Here is a 21023-nt window from a genome sequence, read left to right on the forward strand (position 1 = left end):
CTTATACTCTTTTTCTGGTAAAATACTATTAAATAATGAGATGCTTTTTAATGTCCCAATCCAAACATTTTATCACTTAGCCTAACTTGTTTTTTGTAAGGTTTTGTTACCTTTGTTAGTTTGAATTTAGTCTTTTAGCAAGTCTCTCAATGCATTCCAGCCATATTAACCACTGAAGTTTATCAGCACCATCAATTGGTCATCTTGAATGACACTTCACAGTTCCCTTTTTACTAAAATGTTATTTTTTTCCCACTCTTCAGTATCTGCCCATTTCATTGAACATGTCGAAACTCTAGCTAATCATATACTAATAAAGTCAGGCCCTGCACCTGGACAGATGACAACAGATGTTGTGAATGAAACTTTTATTTACACACTGTATCTAGAAGCAGATACATAATTTTTTATACAATTGATTTCCCAAAAATGTGCAAGAAATTACTATAATTCGCTTACAAACCAAAACACTTATTAAATCAATGGACTTTGGATAGTTCATTCTGTGGTGTTCTCAGTACAAACAGTACACACCTGATTTGAAACGTACAAAGTGTAAACTACAGCAATCTGGATTGCAGGTATTAATTTCATAGCACACCAACTATGAGACTTCTTTACCCCAACATGAATACATACTGTTAGGAAATTCTAAGACCTCTTCATCCTCTCTGGTTGGAGAATTTGGGTCGCTTTTCAAAAAAAGTACATATTTGCCTTGTTATATTATGACTGATCAATAAAAAGGATGTCATAAAAACTTTATAGGATTAAAAAAGTATTAAAAGGAATCAAATTTTTTATTATTAACGTACCAATACCTTTATAATTTTAAAGTTATTTTTGGAAGTGGAAACTGTTCTTCATTAAAGAATATTCAACAAAACTGTCTATTGCTGGTAATGTCATTTCATTTTCTAATTAACACTTCACATTCAATGAAAGAAATTCAGATTTAAATCAAAATATATTATTTTGAATCATTCATAAGTTTCTTTCATTTATAACATGAAATGTACAGTAATTAAAGTTGGCATTCCTGAAAGCAGTTAGAGATACTTAGCACTAGCAGAGAAACTGCATAAACAGGTAGGATTTCAATAACTGCCATCCTATTTCAGTAATACTGGCTCAGAAACTATGACATATACTTTGTTTTATCTTCTTAATGCCAATGAGTTAGCCTTTATGGCACATGATTTTATTCAACAACAAGACGGTTGCCCTCTGTAGCTGGTTTTCTTAAAATTATTTTTTAGTTCCATGGTTATTCACTACGATATGTGACCTAAATTTTTAGATTATTGCACCATGTAGAAAGAAAACAGTCTTCCTTAGAGAAAACAAGGTACTTTTCAAGTACTTTCTGTAGTTCTCATATTTATAAAAATATGTTAAGTGTCTTAGGAAGCCCCAAAGTAACTTCCAGCCTTCAGCAAGTTTAGTGGTGAAATATCCGAGTAAAAAAACTGAATTACTTGTTACAAATGAATGCAGCTTTCCTGCTTGCTATTTTCTTGCCTTAACCTAGGAATTTTAAATGTGCAGATTTAAGAACGGCTTACAGGTTGTGTTTGTATCATCTAAGTTCAAAGGAACCCAGAGAGTTAACCAACTTCTATCTAAGCCAAGATACAAGACAAGGACTTACTCTTTCTCTTTCCATTTTTAACAGACACCATCCTACAAAGCCATTATTTCCCACTGTTTCTTATTTCTGTCAAATGGATGTCTTGGCTACAAAAAAAAAAAAAACCTGATAATACACCTTTCTGTGAATCTGATTTCTCAATAAATGCTGATTTTTATTCATAAACTATCAGAACCTGATGATTTCAAATTGAATTAGGACAGGTCATATGAAAAGTTGGTTTTTTGTAATATTAAGTAACAAAAGTTGTTTTTTGTAATAAAGATTGCCCTAAAAATAACACAAAATTTATTATTAGAAAGATTTAGATGAAAAATCAGAATACTCTTGACATTTAATGGGTAGATCCAAAACACAGGGCACCATGAGAAAGAGCAGGAAACAAGCTATGTTCATGTAAGACATGTTGGGGACAGTCCAGATACTTTTGTGAGCCATGATCTTGAGAACATGTGCATGTTTCTCAGATATGAAGCTATCTTGACATTCACCATCAATACGGTGACTATGTGACACCTGCCATCTAACGTAGATGCAGGGACTTTCAACTCACCCTAGATATATTTTCAGTTTTTTAAAAATAAATAGTTTTTCAAAAAATAGTTAAGTGTCTTGCATTAATTTGATAACAAGCCTACAACTCTGCAATAGTTCTTACTCCAATAGCTTATAATGAATGCATGTATTATTACAATATACTCCATATTCCATCATATCAGACGAAAGACATCAGAAAATGAAAATCTTTGTAACAAGGTCCAACCAACATTCCATCAAAAGTAGGTACCTTGCTCCTTAGAAGTCAAGATGCCATTATCACTGTAACACAATGGCATTGTGCCTTTTCTTGTAATATCTCAATTCTAACCCTTGAAAACTAGAGAAAAATTTAAAGATACAGATATGTTTGGATGACAAAGCCAGAAAGTTTGACCTTAAGACCTTTCCCCTTGTGATGTGTGTGGGTTTTTTTTGTTTTTTTTTTTTTTAAAGCATGTGTGGCTGGAAATACTTTCTGAATGGGGCAATCTTTAAATACTATCACTTAATAGTTTTAGTAACACCATTGCAGAACTCAGAACTTAACAGTCTATATTCCAAAATAAGCTTTAAATCCTGGCACATCATTCTCTAACACAATGATTAAAAAAAAAAAGAGATGCCAAGTTACTTAAGAATTAGCATAATTAGCATAATCTTCAAAGGGCAGTCACAGCAGGAAACTATTTTTGCATATCTGATATGGTTTTACAGTTTTTCTCACACAATGCATCACAATTTCCAATTATTTAATCGATGTCATTCAGGGAATGGTCAAACCCAGCCCACTGTAATGACTACACAGAAGAAAGATAAGTCAAATTCAAAATAACTTTTCTATTCAAATCAATTTACAACTTTATATAAACTTTAATGTAAGAAAATACAACTCATTTATGAAACTTGTTTTGTCAAGTTTTTGGAAGAAAAGTATTGACTAAAATCACAGATCAAACATTTAACTGAAAGAACCTCTCTCATACACACACCCATACACACTGCTCACAAGAAACCAGGGTTATCTCACTTTTGTAACAACGGTTTGGGCTTTACAGGGCTTTAAGTTATGCCAATTTGTACCCGAGTTTAATGACAGAAAAGGCAACAATTTCTAAATTGGGTATATATTTGTTTACAATTTTTAATGTAAGGCCATTTATCAAAAGAGACAAACCACAAGATGAAAATGAAGGCAACAGAAAAACTCAAAACAATTATCACATCCTTAGAAAATAATTTAGAAAAGTGTTGTACAAGATATGTTGCAGATTTACATTCCATTAACCAAGACTGAGTCAATTCAGAATTTTGAATAAATCTTTTTTAAAGTGTGAGACTTAAAAAAATCATTTTTCAGTGTATATGTAAATATGTTTTATCCCACACATTTATTCAACTGGGCCATTTAACGTCATGGCAATTTTTATTCTTTACGTTTCATTCAACTTTACTTAGGGTTGAATACACATGAAATGTGCTTTAATGCATAAGAATCACAGTGGATAGCAGCAAAGGACTGGGAGGGGAGCATTAAGGAGAATCTGGTCATTCACATTGTGATTATTCTGCACATAAGAAAGATAACTCACACTTCTAGATCCAAGACTCAAGACAACCCTTTCCAAAGAATCAAAATAAACTCAAGACACCTTGCAGACACTTCCCCACCCCTGAACAAATTGATGACCCTTTCAGACATAAAAACTAAAATAGTTATGGCAGCAAAGACTTCAATGGCGATGTACGTCTGTAAACTGTACTCCAGTCTTGTTTCTAAACCCCACGTGCAAGAAGCAGGGCTCCTAATCTCTCAGTAGTGCTTCTCCTGCAGATAATCCTTCATCTTGTTTGGCAGAGGCAGTTTCTGAATCAGGTCTATTCTGGTGTACTGACGTATGACGAAGCGGCACAGGTACTGCAGAGAGCACACCTGCATGAACCGGGACACTGGGTTAGTCAGTCTGACCGGGTAAGTCGCAGATCCAGGCAACCGTGACCGTGAATAACAAAATGCTCCGTTTTCAGAGTCCCTGATTAAATGCTCAATTAAGTCAACTATAGATGTATGCCCTTCTACGTCTGGCTGTTCGTAAAAGCTGAACCTACCATTTGAGTGCTCAATTCTAGTGTGAAGTGTGAAGTGTTTTACCATGGGAACGAAAGCTCAGGCTTAAAAGGTAGCGGTCATCGGAACTATCCCGAACAAGAAAAGAACCATCAGGCACGTTTGCCAGCTTCCCCTCTGCCTCCCAGTGTGTGATAGGACCCCAATACCACCCCTGTTTTGCAAGCTTCTTCAGCTCGTCCGTAAGACTTGTCACAACCATGGGCCCACTGCTCTGCACCGAGTCATAAACTCTTGAAACCCCAGGTGCAGAGTTGGGATCGAAATTCAAATGACAGCGCACGCTTTCGGCCATGTGCATGTCTGGGCCTGAGAGGCCGCTGAAGTTCCTTTGGATTGGGTTATTCTGCATTGGAGGTAGCAATGGTGAGAGGGCAGGGGCATCATCATGACCTGCTCTAGGGTTCTGCAACATGACTCCTGTGGTGCCAATCAACAAGTTGTTCACCGAAGAATCCACAAGGATCTCTGGGGCTACAACCACATCCTGGTCCACCTGACTGTCGTCTTCGGAGAAGGCGCTGGCCCCTGGCAGCACGGCCGACACCTCCATGGGCGAGGACGTGTCCAGGCAGCAGTTGCACGGCCCTTCCAGAGGGCACATCCCGTCTTCTAAAGGCACGGTGTACTGAAGGTAGTCCTGAGACATGAGTCCGATAACTACAGGCACGTGTTCCTCCAGATGGAGGCGCAGGTCCCCAGGCGAACCAGGGCTGCAGCAGGACTCTGGGCGTGGCTCTGGCTGCAGGTCCCGTAGCTCCCGGGGCTGCAGGTCCCGCAGCTCCTTGGGCTGCAGCTCCCGCAGCTCCTTGCGCACACCACTGACAGGGCCTGGGCTGGCAGCATGCACCAGGGCCTTAACCCGCATCTCCATCTTGATGCATGTCTCCTCCGAGCTGGTGGGCCTCAGCGGCCAGGGTGTGGGGCTGTAGTGGTGGCTGCGCAATGATGTAGAACGGATGGGCCGTGGGGCACGCACGTCCTTGAGGCCCCCAGGCGCTGAAGCTGAGGAGAAGGTGTCCTCGTCTGTGGGTGCAGTCCCACCCTTGCCCTTGCCCTTCTGCTTGGCGGACAATCGCCTCTTCAAGGTGCCCATCAGGCTTTCGCTCTTGGACCTGTTCTTCCCTTTCTCCTCCTCACTGCCAATGTCGCAGCTGGCCATGTCCTTGCCGTAGCAGCTCCCGAATAAGGAGTCATCTTTCACGAAGTCGCCAGGGGGCTGAACCACCATGAACTCGGTTTCGTCTTTGCTTTTACTCAGGTTGAAAGATTTCCGGAAGGTTTTCAAACTAATTTTCTTCATTGTGACTAGTTACCTAATCCAAACGGGTCAATTTCTCTCTGGAGCAGCTATCCCCAAACATCGGGAGGGGCTGTGATGCTTCATGGATGAACTCTGCCCAGCTTCATTCAACCTCTGGAGCTATTTTCCAAAAAAGAAAAAAAAATTAAACATTTTAGTTTTCAAATAAAACAATTTTTTTTAAGCTTCAAAACAAAAGAGTCCAAATCTATTCTTAGGAATTTCACCCTGAAGTTTAGGATAACTGCCTGCTATATACTGGGCATTGGGCAAATACTAGGTCCTTCATTTACTCCTTGTTTTTTGTTTGGTGTTTACTATACAGGTCAGGACTAGGTCTTTTCTATCTGACCAGGCTCATCTTCTGCACCAGCTCTGAAGGAGCAAACTCAGCACTGCCTGTGCACCAGGTGAAGGAGCAAAGCACAGTGAGGGCACTGTGAATGCCCTGGAAGAACAAGCCCTCACTTCAAGCACACACATGTACTGTGAGACCAGCCTTTTCTATGGCCCCTCATACTCCTGAAGGCCACAGCTCTTGGCCATCACAGGGGCACTGCCTGTCTAGAAGAAGAAAAAAACGTAACACCTTTCCAACTACTTAGTGCAACGCAGCTGATTATCAGGAGACCACAGCTCTAACTCACTGGGCCACTACTACACACACAATACAGTGCAATAATATGAATGCTAGTTACCATCTTAAGCCAGTAGAAGGGACATATATAGGAATGGTAAATTATAACCCAAATTCATCTGAAACACACTGCTAACACAGGTGGGAGTTGAGGGAAGAAAGAATCTGACAAGTGTTGTAACTACAGACAGCAGCTGGTTGATGTATAGACAGAATCTGCATGAAATCATGCTCAATGAAACCACTCAGACCAGACAACTTATCAAGAGGAACAGCTACATCATCTCCACAAAAAACAGCAGCAGTTTTAAGTCTCACTGTCATATACTGTTTTTGAAAGATACTGTGCGGTGGTATTGGTTCCCCAAAATATTGTGTACCCAAATAAACTCATCTGGGGTCAGAGAACAAAACAGCCACTAGATATAGAGGCCAGAAAATGGTGGTGCACACGCCTTTAATCCTATCACTTGGGAGGCAGAGATCCACGTGGATCTCTGTGAGTTTAAAGCCACACAGGAAAGAGCCAGTCACAGTGACTCACGCCTTTAATCCCAGGAAGTGATGGCACTAAGCAGAAAGGTTTATAAGGCGTGAAAACCAGGAACTAGCCTGGTTAAGCTTTCAGGATTTCAAGAAGTAGTTCAGCTGAGATTCATTCTAGATGAGGACTCAGAGGCTTCCAGTCTGAGGAAACAGAATCAGCTGAGGAATTGGCAAGGTGAGGTGGCTGTGGCTTATTCTGATCTTCCAACATTCAACCCAATAACTGGCCTCAGGTTTGATTGTATTAATAAGAACTTTTAAGATTTATGCTACAATACTGTAAAAATAGAATACTTATAAATATTTGGAGCACAAGCTACTTTAAACATTAAGCTGTACCCTGAATGAACTAAGTACCTGGTCTTGTCCCCAAGCACAGAAGCTAACTCTGAGACAGACTTGGTAGCTGATTCTTAAATGGTAAGTGACATCACTAAACCTGGGGTTCCAACAGTCCTGTTTGCCATTATCACATAGCTGCACCACAGATGAGAAAAGCACTTGGCAGGTATCTACTTGAAAAATGCTACTAATGCATATGCAACCGATTCTAATATTAAGGGAACATGATCCAATCCTAGATATTAGAAAGTAGAAGCTCAATTAAGCCATATGTTTTTTAATCTCTTTCCTGCAGCTTCTAGGCAAAGACTACTCTAGAATTTTTTAAAGAGTATCTATTTTCCTGTTTGCACTTCCAAAAATATATGCCATCTTTTTATAGGATTACCATCTGTCTTATGCCCAAGTAAGTTCTGAATCAATCTTGCCACTTTTCTAATTCAAAGTTTTAAGTTTAAGCATACACTTGAAAATTTGTATGGTACTTCAAAGGAAAAGGATTTAGGTATAAAAAAAAAAACAAAATAAAACAAACAAACAAACAAAAAACTCTACAGGGCCAGGCAGGTGTCCCAGCAGGTAGAGGTACTTGCCATTAAGCCTGATGTCCTCTGACCTACATACAAACAACAATGGTATATGCAAGCACACATACACTAAACATTAAAAACTGTTTAAATAAAAAAAGAATACTCTATAGACAGAAAATAACATCTAACTGCATTTTTACAACTTTTTTTTTTTTTAAGACAAGGTCTTGGGTAGACCAAATGGCGTAAAACTACTATGAAGCCCAACAAAAACCCTGAACTCAATGAGCCCAAGTGCTGAGATTACAGGTGGGGGCCCCCTCACTCTGGGCGCTACCACCTCTTTTTAAAGGGATGGTTCCAGGTATCCTTGCATACCATTTATTTTAACATCTACTATAAAAACTAGAGACATGTCAAACAATGATTTAAAGTTAACAAAGTAGTTCTGTTACCCTCATTTTACAAAAAGGAACCTCAGTCTCAGAGAAATTAAAACCTGTCCAATGAAGCGAAATCATTTGCTCCTGGGAACAGCGAGTTCTTCCCCTGTGCCACACACCCTGCTACAGGTGTAGTCCTTAGGTCAGTGCTCCTCAAACTTTCCACCTTCTGTGTTTTTAGTCTCTTAGAAGACTTTGAAAAATGCTGTTTGGGAATCACAAAATGTTTTAATTATGTATTTTGTGTCTGTTGAAATTTGTCCTATTAGAAACTAAAACTGAGTTTAAAAATATTTATCTATTTAAAAGCATTAATATACTCATTATGCACTAACATAAATCAATTTCCTGAAAAAGAACTTTATTTTCCAAACAATAAAAACAGTAAGAGAGAGAAGTAGCACCATTTCACATTACTAAAAATCTTGTGCTGACAGAGAACGCAGCTGAGCTTACATCTGCCTCTGCATTTCATCTTTCAATATGCTCTTTATTCCAAGGGTAAGAAAAAAAAAATCTAACAGAGACCATGGAAAGAAAAGATATTTTGCTTAATACCTTTTATATACTTTTATAAAAATATATTCATATTTTTCTTTGATAGTATATAAACTCAAGGAGTGGTTGTTTTGTGTTTCTGTACATGTGTCTGTTCGCACATCCACATATATGTGTACATGTGGATATATTCCTCCATCAATATTTTAAGTTGATGTTGCAATGTCTTCCTCTACTACGGTTTCTTATTTTTTGAGACAGGGTTTCTGGATGAACCTAGAGCTCAATATTCTAATGAGCTTTGGGAATCTGTCTATCTTTGGCCCCCTAGCACTCAGGTTACAAGAGGTGGGCTACAACATCCATCTTTCTACATGAGTTCTAGGATCCAAACTCTGGTATGCTGTGGATATCGCTCTATATGCTGTGAATGTTGTTGCTCTGATTTGGTTGATAAATAAAACACTGATTGGCCAGTAGCCAGGCAGGAAGTATAGTATAGGCCGAACAAGCAGAGAGGAGAATTCTGATAAGTGGAAGGCTGAGTCAGGAGACACTGCCAGCTACCGCTGCCATGAGAAATAAGATGTAAAGCTACGGGCAAGCCACAAGCCACGTGGCAAAGTATAGATTTATAGAAATGGGTTAATTTAAGATGTAAGACCTAGCTAGCAAGAAGCTTGAGCCATTAGGCCCAACAGTTTTAATTAATACAAGCATCTGTGTGTTTGTTTGGGTCTGAGTGGCTGCAGGCCAGGGCAGGACTGGAGAAAACTCCAGCTACACTGGTATTCATATTTGTGTAGCAAGTACTTTATCCACTGAGCAATCTCTCCAGCCCCAAATGATAATTTCTTAAAAGTTAAATTGTACTGGAAATCTGAAACTGCATCAAGATGTTTACTTTTACTCTGTTTCATACAAATGTATCTTGCATTTGAATCATTGCTCATACATGATTTTGTAATATTATGCTTTAGTTAGTCATACAACACCAAAAAAGGGTTTGTTTTTGTTTTCGCTTTTTACAAAAAAAAAAAAAAAAAAAATCACATTTGTGAATATCACCACTGATTCCACTAGAAAAGTCCTTAGGTAGAAAAAGTAGTTAAGGCAATGGTGAGAGACACAGATTTTTACAATTTTAACCTTTGTTTGAAATTTTAAAATGGGCCATTAACAATAATATTGTCTACTGGTTTCATGAAAATGAGAGGCTCATTCTAACCATTCATGGAAAAAAAAATCTGAAACTTAAAGTTGAATGACCATAGTGCTTGTCAATTGTTCTTTAAGTAAAAATGGTGGAGGAGGAGTCTAATGTCAGCCTGGGATACTGGAGAGGCTGACTCTCCCCAAAATTAAAAATTTAAGAAATTCAAGGAATTTGGGGGTGATAAGGACTTAATTACAGTGGGGCTTAAATGGGTGGATCCATTTGTCAAAACTTTATGAACTGTGTACTAAAAGATGTGATTTCATTGTAGATGAATTATACCTCATTTTGAAAACTCAAACCGAAATTTCTAAGAGCCATAGACTAGCTAACAAAAACTCTATTTCCAGGCATGGGAAACTGCCTTTCAAATTGGAACTAACTTGAAAGCCTCCTCCCTGAGGACTATCCAAAGGGAGAAAAGCAATTAATAGACCCACACAGTTTTAAGGCCTAGAAACCACAATGACCAGCATAGCAAGATATACAAAAAGGGTGCGACAGTGGCATGTGTATCTTGGGGGTAACCAATAGCCATCCCATTTGACTAAGGTCTATTCAATAGAAAAGAATTCAAACCTGGTACTGAAAACTTAGGCAACTACCCTTGGCTGTGAGGTCATAGACCCAGGAGAACCTACTATTGCCACTCTGCTAAACCAGTATATTACCCAACTGTATTCTAAATACCTATTTTCTTATTTTCACAGGTTCAGTATAGCTCATCAGAGAAGCCTTTTTTTGCAGGAGAAACCATCACAGAAATCCATAGCTGGCCAGAATGCAGAATGGCCATGGAGTGCCTACTCCCAATTGATACATCTACAACTCAACCCACACCTAAGGCTTGGGGAACACTGCAGAAGAGGGGACAGAAAAACTCTAAGATCCAAAAGTCCAGAACATCAGCTACTAGATGTTTTGAGATATGACAGAGAGCACACCCATGGAATCTTAACAATACAGTCACCTAAACAAGACCTGCAAAGTGACAACACCAGTTGACAACCTGAAGTAGATGGTAGAAATCTCACAAAATCCCACCTCTAGAGAAAGAGCTATAAGCAATCAATGACTAATAGAGAATTAATTTTCTTCAACAATGGGCCTCTTGAAAGGTAATCCAATCTCAAGTTGTCAGTCCTAAACACATATTCATGTAAGCAATAATAAAGGCTCATCGGGTGGTGTTTACAATGTTTGTGCACATATGCATGTGCAACAATAGCTGAAGAGATCATGTGTTTTCGAAAGGAGTGCAGTGGTTCTTGTTAAAATCAAAAGGGGGAAGAGGCAAGCATAGGAATTATATAAATACACTCATGTATGAAATTCTTTTAAAAGGTAAAATGTAATGTTAAAAAAAAAAAAAAAAAAAAAAACGTGGAAGAAAAGTATCTTCTGGTCAGAGAGATGGCTTACCAATGAAAAATTCTTCTGCTTTTGTAGAGGACCTGGATTTAATTCCTCGAATTTAGTTAGAGCCTTATCAGATGGCTCACAATCTTCTGGAACTGTAGTTCTAGAGGACCTGACCCTCATCTGGCCTCTGAGGACATTTGCACATGTGTGGTACACACATCTACATTCAGGCACACACATATATACATAAAATAAAAAATTAGTATTTAACAAGAAAAAATTAATACTGAACACTTGGAAAGATGGCTCAGTGGTAAAGAGCACTGGATACTCTTCCACAGGACCTGGGTTCAATTCCAAAAACCCACATGGCAGCTCACACCTGTCTGTAACTCTAGTTCTAGGGCTTCTGATACTCTCACACAGACAAAACACCAATGAACATAAAATAAAAACAAATTATACAAATAAAGATAATACCTTCACCCAGGAACTGGGGGAGTTAAATCAGCAGCATGATATTGGGAAGGACATCCCAAACTCAACACTATAGCTTGTCGATTAAATAGAATTTGGAAACAGCTGTGTAAGATTACTTAAAAACAATTCATACATACTTTAACCAAGTAGACATGTTTGTCTTTTGGATATGTTCTTTGCCAAAGCTATAAGACAACAATGTCCTTCCATCATTTGGTTTAAACAAACCTACTGCTGCTTACATTGTTTATGGTGGTAAATATAAGCTACATATTGCCAGAGTGACAGAAACTAAGTCTTTTGAATACACGGTTTCATCAGTTCTTATCATCTTAGAGCTTTGTAAATTTGATGAAGCAGTTATGACACTGTGGAACTAAACTGAGTTTATGCATATCTCAGCTCTCCTTAGCAATGATATGATCTTAGATATAACTAAATCTACCACTTATGTAACTTATGAAGTTAAAATATGCCTATATATGAAATGTCCTTAAAGCAATGCCATATACCAGTAGGCCAAATGCTTGCAGCTAGTAGTAAGTAGTAATAGTCCCATTAAATAAATAGGGAAACTGAGGCACAAACACCATAAGACACTTGCCTAAAATCACACACCTGATCAGTTGATTCAAAAGTCTACTTAATCACTACACACACCTTTATAATGCATAATTCATCTTATAAAAAACACAGCTTTGCCGGGCGGTGGTGGTGCACGCCTTTAATCCCAGCACTCGAGAGGCAGAGGCAGGCGGATCTCTGTGAGTTCGAGGCCAGCCTGGGCTACCAAGTGAGTTCCAGGAAAGGCGCTAAGCTACACAGAGAAACCCTGTCTTGAAAAACAAACAAACAAACAAAAAAAAAAAAAAAAAAAAACACAGCTTTAACCTAAACTGTAGGAAACAACAACAACACCACCACACACATCACATATCTATAGACTAGTTTAATAAATCATACAGGTGAAGAAAGATGTTCAAAAAACATTATTGAGAAAAAGAAAGCTATAAAACAAAATGCAAAAATGGTCCTATTTCTCTGTGTGTGTGTGTGTGTGTGTGTGTGTGTGTGTGTGTGTGTGTGTTTACATCTAAACTGGCACATTAAACACCTCAGGTGATACATGAACAACAATAGTCACACCTTAGAAGAATAGGAAAATATGGTCAGAAAGCCCACTTTACTTATTCAGTGTTACTTTCAGTAACAATCACTCCAAGCCACCTTATCTGCCAAAGTTGAACAGTGTATGACAAGACAAGGCTCTGCCAAAGGTACTCCCCTCAAACCCTCCCTAGCCATGTCCAAGTCTTCCTAGTTTTAAATGTCACAATGAAGACAGCCTTTTCATGTCTGACCTCATTCTATACATCCCACACTCACTTCAGCACTGCTTTCCAATTCAATCATAACTCAATCTACTGTGATGGGTCTATTCCCTAGAGCTTACAACTCATCCAGCCAAATCCCTGACATTTACCAACCTGACAACTGAACTCATCCAAAGCAATGGTTTCCATCACTCATACGATTTCCACAGGTTTCCTTCATTTATACCCATTTCTTTGCCTTCACCACTTCTTCTATCACTACAAGACATATGACTGTCAAGACACTGACAAAACATTATACTTCCCAGAAGAGTCTGAAGACTTAGCTACAAGCAGTAGTTAAAAACACAGGCTGAAGGACAAAAGCACTAATCTCCAGGACTTCAGATTCTAGCATGACATGTAAGATGTCAGCAATCACATACGGTAAAAAAGCACTTAGGATGCTGTACCATTCAGTGATTCAAACTAGCAGTAGGGATCTGATTCCATACATCTCCTCTCATTGGCTGACTATAGAGCTGATGACTGCAGCTATGGAAGTCAGAATGCACCAAAAAAGACATTTACTTTCCTGCCCCCTCACAAGAGCTCTACTTAAAAGAGGCCACCATGTTATAGAAAAACCAAATTAGCCTCAGACAGTTTAATAATGTCTCCCAAGTCCACAAGGACTCCTCTGAATAACATGCAAGCACTGAAAGCTGGTGAATGACTTAGAAGTGACCACTTATTTCAATGTATTGACATGAATGAAGTAGGACAATTCACAGGGAGATCAAGTACATAGATAAGCCATTCTTCCTGGGTCATTTCACAAGACCACTTATTTCCTAATGTTCTGCATGTCCCACAGTATGTTTCCTCATCCAGAAATATAGGCAAAAACAGTAATATTCCTAGGGGGTACCTGTAGCATGATGCAATAGGGAGGCTTGTGAGTCCTTTCCCCCACGAAGTAACTGAAGCTGAGCTCATATGTCAAGTAGTATTAAGATACATGCTCAGGAACATTACTGAAGTCTGGAGAAAGCAATCTATGCAGGAGATGGCAAGGTTGAGAGCAAGAGAGGAAGGATTCATCAGAAAGGAAAGCACAGATATAAAGGAGACAAAGGAGGCCAGAAGGGACTGGGATGGCACATTCAAATGCTGAAGGACATTCTGCTACCAAGAATTCTACAGCCAAATCAATGTGGGTAATCAGGAAGAAGAATTAGCATGAACATAAACACCCATGTGTTAAAAAGAGGCTGGGGTGATAGAAGGTCTGAACTACAAACACACCAGGAGGAAAGTGCTCCAGAGAAAGTGTCATTTGGCAATGACTGGAAATGATAAAAGTAAAGGTTAATTTAAACCCTCTCATTTCTCTGCTTTAAAAAACAAAATATAAATCAATTGTACTCATGCAGATGCAATATACAACACACACAGATACAATGTATGTAAAAGAGCACAAAGGATCAGAAGGACATAGGAAAGGGCAAGTTTATATTTTTACCAGAATTAACATGATTTTGAAGTACACTGTGGTAAGAAATAACTAAGGGCCTATGATGTAGTCACAAAGTACTCTGAGAATCTGAAGTTAACATTTAAAAGATATATTTAACACAAGAGTTCCCTATCATAGGAAGAAATATAAAATGAAGTAAATTTAAAAGCTGGCAAAATGACAGATGTAAATGTGACATCGATAAATGTAAATGGACTAAACTTTTAAGGCATTATGGCCCAAAATGTACTCTGTGGGCAAACTGAGCTAATCACTCTTTTTGTATGTTCATCACGGAAAAATAGTTATGGTATTACTACTAGCTGGCTAAAATCAAAAGAACAATATTTTATGACACAAGAAAATTATATGAAATTCAAATTTCTGTGCCTGTAAATTAGTTTTATCAAGCAACTATCACACTTCTATATCACGGACTGTCTATGGTTGCCTCCTCAAAACAAGGAGCTAAGAGGTTCTATAGCATGCAAAAGTTATATATGCTATTTTACAGAAAAAGTTGGTAGATGCCTAACCTAATCAAAGGACTGTCAGAATGAATAAAAAAAGAAAGTTATGTGCTGTATGCTGGTTATTTTCTTGTCAACTTGATGCAAAACAGGGTCATCTGGGAAGAGGAACTATGAGAGCCAAAGTTACATTTTAAGGTTTAATTATTATGCCTTAGAGATGCATGAAACAAAAATGTCTCTGATCTGCAAGCCTCTTGCTCAAGGACAGATAGTTCCTGAAATGCTGGAGGCTATTGTTTATGGGAGATAACAAGCCACACTTTTTTCACTCCCCCAAACAAGTTTGCTTGACCTGGTTCACAGGCAGGAAATACGTCAGGATATGCTTGCCCAAATTGGATATAGGCTGGAGGTATGTCAAGATGTATGCTTGCCCCTGATTGGACCTGATGGGAAATGCAATGAATTATGGGTTTTCATTCTTAAGCTGCTACAAACCATGACTTGAGGCCATTTCCCAGGAACCTGTTTGGACCTAACCAGAGCCCATCCAACTGGCCAGTATTTAATTAAAGCTTGCTTCAAATTTGGCTTTAAACTGTGGTAGTGGTCTTCTTCTTGATCAGTGGGATTAACAGAACCTCAACTGAGGAAATGCTTCCATCAGATTATATATAGGCAAGTCTATGGAGACATTTTCTTTCTTTTTTTGGGGGGGGTGGGGAGGCTGTTTTTTGAGATAATGTCTCTTGTGTAGCACTGGAATTCACTATGCACACTAGGCTGGCCTTGAACTCTGAGCCTGGTCTGCCTCTGCCTCTCAGAGTACTGGGATTAAAAGTAGGGACCATCTCAGCACATTTTCTTGATTGATATTGATGTGGGTATTGTGGGCAGGGCCACTGCTGAGTAAGTGGTAGTGATTTGTACAGAGAGCAGGCCCATGAGAGCAAGCCAGTAAATAAGAACAATCCCACATTGCTTCTGTTTCAGTTACTGCCTCCAGGTTCCTGCCTTGAGTTCCTATCTTGACTTCTCTCAATGGACTCTAAACCAGAATCTGTAAGCCAAATAAACCCTTTCTTCTCCAAGCTGCTTTTGGCCATGGTGTTTTTGACAAAGGAGCCAAAACTATACAATGGAACAAAGAAAGTATCTTCAACAAATGGTGCTGGCATAACTGGATGTCAATATGTAAAAGATTACAAATAGATCCATATCTGTCACCATGCACAAAACTCAAGTCCAAGTGGATCAAAGACCTAAACATAAATCCAGTTACACTAAACTTAATAGAAAAGAAAATAGGAAGCACTCTTGAACGCATTGGCACCGGAGACCATTTCCTAAATAAAACACCAACAGCACAGACCCTGAGCACAACCATTAATAAATGGGACCTCTCGAAACTGAGAAGCTTTTGCAGGGCAAAAGACACAGTCAATAAGACAAAAAGACAGCCAACAGATTGGGAAAAGATCTTCACCAACCCCACATCTGACAGAGGATTGATCTCCATCCACAGTATATAAAGAACTCAAGAAACTAGACATCAAAGTACTGAACAGTCCAATTAAAAAATGGGCTAAAGAGCTAAACAGAGAATTCACAAAACAAGAACTACAAATGGCTGAAAGACATTTAAAGAAATGCTCAACATCCTTAATCATCAGAGAAATGCAAATCAAAACGACTCTGAGATACCACCTTACACCTGTTAGAATGGCTACGATCAAAAACACCAATGACAACCAATGTTGGAGAGGATGTGGAGCAAAGGGAACACTCCTCCACTGTTGGTGGGAATGTAAACTTGTACAACCACTGTGGAAATCAGTATGGCGGTTTCTCAGAAAATTAGGAATCAAACTACCTCAAGACCCAGCCATCCCACTCTTGGGCATATACCCAAGGAATGCTGATTCATACCATAAAGATACATGCTCAGCTATGTTCATAGCAGCACTATTTGTAATAGCCAGAACCTGGAAACAACCTAGATGCCCATCAACGGAAGAATGGATGAAAAAAATGTGGTACATATACACAATGGAGTACTACTCAGCAGAGAAAAACAATGAAAGCATGAAATTTGCAGGCAAATGGATGGAACTAGAAAAAATCATCCTGAGTGAGGTAACCCAAACCAGAAAGACAGTTATGGTATGTACTCACTCATAGGTGGATTCTAGATATAAAATAAAGAACAATCAGACCACAACCCATAGAACCATAGAGGCTATATATATAGCATGGAGGTCCCTAGGACGACTGTGGCATATAATAAATTTCAGTTTTACTCAATTATTGAAAAAAAAATAGCCAAATGAATGGAAAAACATGAACTATGAACCAAATGCTGAGGGGCCCCCAGCTGGATCAGGCCCTCTGAATAGGTGAGACAGTTGATTGGCTTGATCAGTTTGGGAGGCAACTAGGCAGTGGGACCAAGTCCTGTGCTCATTGCATGAGTTGGCTGTTTGAAACCTGGAACTTATGCAGGGACACTTGGCTCAGTCTGTGAGGAAGGGACTGGACCTCCCTGGACTGAGTCTACCAGGTTGATCGCAGTCCTCGGGGGAGGACTTGTCCTGGAGGAGGTGGAATGGAGGGTGGGCTGGGGGTAAGAGGAGGGGTGGGAGGGGGAGAATAGGGGAACCCATGGCTGATATGTAGAACTGAATGGTATTGTAAAATAAAATATATATCTCTGTGTGTGTGTGTGTGTGTGTATATATATATATATATATATATATATATATATATATATATATATATATATAAATAAAAGTAGGGACCATCTCAGCACATTTTCTTGATTGATATTGATGTGGGTATTGTGGGTAGGGCCACTGCTGAGTAAGTGGTAGTGATTTGTACAGAGAGCAGGCCCATGAGAGCAAGCCAGTAAATAAGAGCAATCCCACATTGCTTCTGTTTCAGTTACTGCCTCCAGGTTCCTGCCTTGAGTTCCTATCTTGACTTCTCTCAATGGACTCTAAACCAGAATCTGTAAGCCAAATAAACCCTTTCTTCTCCAAGCTGCTTTTGGCCATGGTGTTTTACAACAGAAACAGAAAACAAACTAAGACATGCTATCTATAAGATTCCTCTAATACGAATGATGAATATCATTTCAAAGGATACAAAAGAATATACCAAGGGAGTAACCAAGAGAGCTAAAATAGCTCAATTAACATCAGAAAAAACACAGGCTTTAAGAGAGTAAGTACTACTAGAGACTTAAACATAGTACTACTAGAGAACAGACATCTTAAAATGAAATGAAGGTTGATACATCATGAAGATATAGTAACTATAAATGCATATGTGGTTAACATTAAACCCCAAAGTACATAAAGTAAAGATGTGAAAGGAGAAATAAACAATTCAATAATACTTACAGATTTCAATAAGGCAGGCTCTCAGTTCACTAGTAAACACAGTTTCCTGACAGAAACAAAGCATGAGTTCAATCCCCACTGTGAAGGGGGAGGGAAAGGAAGGAGAAGAGAGGAAGAGATGGAAGAATGGGGGGAGAGAAGGAAGAAGAATGAAAGAAGCGGAGGGGGGGGGGAGAAAGGGTGAGAGGTTAGGAGGTTGAAGATCCCTAAACTAAAAATATGAAACTTGAAACACACAGAAATCCAACATTTTGACAATTTCACACCTAACCTGGTGTGATGGATTATAGCCAAAAGGAAAGGTTGAGAAAAATAAAAATAACACCTTTATGCTATGTACACTAAGGGAACACAAAACACAAGAATTATTTGTTCAATCGCAGACTCTTCCCTAGGTCATCTCATTACATACAATCAAATATTCAAACTCTGAAAAGAATCCAAAATCACAAAGAAATACTTCTTGTCTCAAACACTCTGGATGACAGATGCTCAACCTGGGAACTGAACACTAACAACAGCTTTGAATGTTGTTTTTAAGTTTTTGTTCTTAGGATAGACAAAATCAAGACTCAACAAAGTTAAAAGGACTGACATCATATAGGATATGTTCTTTGATCACAACAGAACTAAATTTTACACCTACAACAGAAATAAATCTGGAAAACCATCAAGTATTAGGAAATTAAACAAAATACTTCTAAATAATCCATGGACTAAAGACCAGAAACCATAAGTTTTTTTTTTTTTTTTTTGGTTTTTCAAGACAGGGTTTCTCTGTGTAGCTTTGCGCCTTTCCTGGAGCTCACTTGGTAGCCCAGGCTGGCCTCGAACTCACAGAGATCCGCCTGGCTCTGCCTCCCGAGTGCTGGGATTAAAGGCGTGCGCCACCACCGCCCGGCTCAGAAACCATAAGTTTAAAACGTACTTCAAACAGAATATAAAATATATAGTGGTACTTGGAAAAGCAGTTTATAAATGCACTCATGTAATCCCAGCAACTGAATTTGAGGCCAGTGTGGATGGCACACAGGAGACCCTTGAGAACATACAGCTTAAATCAAGCCAATTCTGAAGAGTAGAAAGTATAATATAGAACTGAACCCGGGGGGAAACAAACACACACACACACACACACACACACACACACACACACACACACACAACGACAAAGTAGAAACTAGTAAGATAGATAGCAGGAAATCTCTAACAAATTCTTTCAGATGATAAACAAAGAAATAATTTGTAAATTACTCCAGGCAGTCAATACTACCTGATACCAAAGCCAAACACACTGAGAGAACTGGAGGTGGGTATTCCTCAGTGATCCAAAAAGCCTTAACTCAGTATCAGCAAACTAAATTTGACAACATGTAGAAATCATTATGGTCAAACTGAATTCTTGTATTTTTATGTGTCTGTGTGTGGGTTGTGCTGTCAGGATTGCTTTATGTAATGTGTTTGTATCGGACAACCTGCAGGAGTTGCGTTCTTTCTATAGAATTTGGTTCATCACCCTGATAGTGAGCACTGTTATCCACTGAACTACCTCATGACCCACAAACAAGTTGTTTAACACCAATGATCAATTAATAAAAACAGGGAGCACTCAGAATCATCTAAATAGCTCTATTTCATTATACAAAGAACTTATGATACATTCTAGATGCCTAGAAATCTCTCTGTATCAGTCCCACAGATTCCCTTGTTTCCTGCTTTGTCTCTGCATTTTCCCTTACTACATAATGATTATGTCTTTCTGTCTTGTCTTTGTCTCTGACTCTGTCTCTCTTGCACTCTTTTATTATTTGACCTTTTTTTTCCTCCAGAAATCCTTGACACTGAAATACAGTTTTTCCTGTATTTTCTACCAAAAAAATTGCCATTTATATTTAAGTTCTTGGTTAGTCTTATACTAATTTATATGAAGTAGGGATTAAATTTTCCACTTGGATAACTAATTGGTGTCACAGAAAATATTGACCCTTATAAGAATCAAAGTAAAAAACCAGTAAGAGCATTTTTCAAGTCAAATTAGCCAAAAATTTTCTAACCAATTAGCCATTGCTTAAAAGTATCTTAATACAGTTCTGCAAATTAATTTGGCAATATTCAACTTTTAAAAATTATCATACTCTCTCTTGGCAATACTATTTTTTCTACATTTTAAGAAATAACAATGCTCCCTAAATTATGATTTAAAATAATTGAGTTTTAAAAATCAAAAACATCCTAATTTCCAACAGTATGAAAGCAGTGAAACAAATGCTGGCACAGCTACACAATGGAACGTGGAGAACTCTGAAATTGGTATTTATACAGCTATAAATAACACGGGAGAGCTCGCAGTGTTCATTTGTTAAGTGCAAAACACAGGAAATAAAATTATATGTAAAGTGTGGTCTCAATTATGTAGAAAGAATAGGGAGTAAAGTGGACCAGAAAGAGCTGTTGTTAGATGGCAGAATTCTTTAGACATGTTAGTTAATATGAACTTGGAGTGTTTTTAAGCCAGTAAAATCTGTGAGGTTTTTGTTTTTCTGAAAATTGATTTTACGTGGGAATGGATAAGTAAATCCACCAGTTTCCAGCAAAGCAGAAATCTTCCTTTGGGGAGTCAAGTTATTTCACAATCAAACAA

At 38.5% G+C, this 21023-nt stretch overlaps 1 protein-coding gene across 1 annotated transcript in view; it reads right to left on the reverse strand.

Annotated features, from left to right (window-relative positions):
- Positions 1 to 353: 353 nt before the first annotated feature.
- The window catches only part of Socs6 (suppressor of cytokine signaling 6), a 32946-nt gene continuing 12276 nt past the window's right edge, over positions 354 to 21023 (reverse strand). The window contains 2 exon segments of the mRNA XM_037197238.1: positions 354 to 4328; positions 4330 to 5739. Coding sequence (XP_037053133.1) covers positions 4002 to 4328; positions 4330 to 5619 — 1617 coding nt within the window. The 5' untranslated portion in view covers positions 5620 to 5739 and the 3' untranslated portion in view covers positions 354 to 4001.

Source organism: Peromyscus leucopus, chromosome 19, assembly GCF_004664715.2.
Source record: "Peromyscus leucopus breed LL Stock chromosome 19, UCI_PerLeu_2.1, whole genome shotgun sequence".
Classification (NCBI taxonomy): Eukaryota; Metazoa; Chordata; class Mammalia; order Rodentia; family Cricetidae; genus Peromyscus; species Peromyscus leucopus.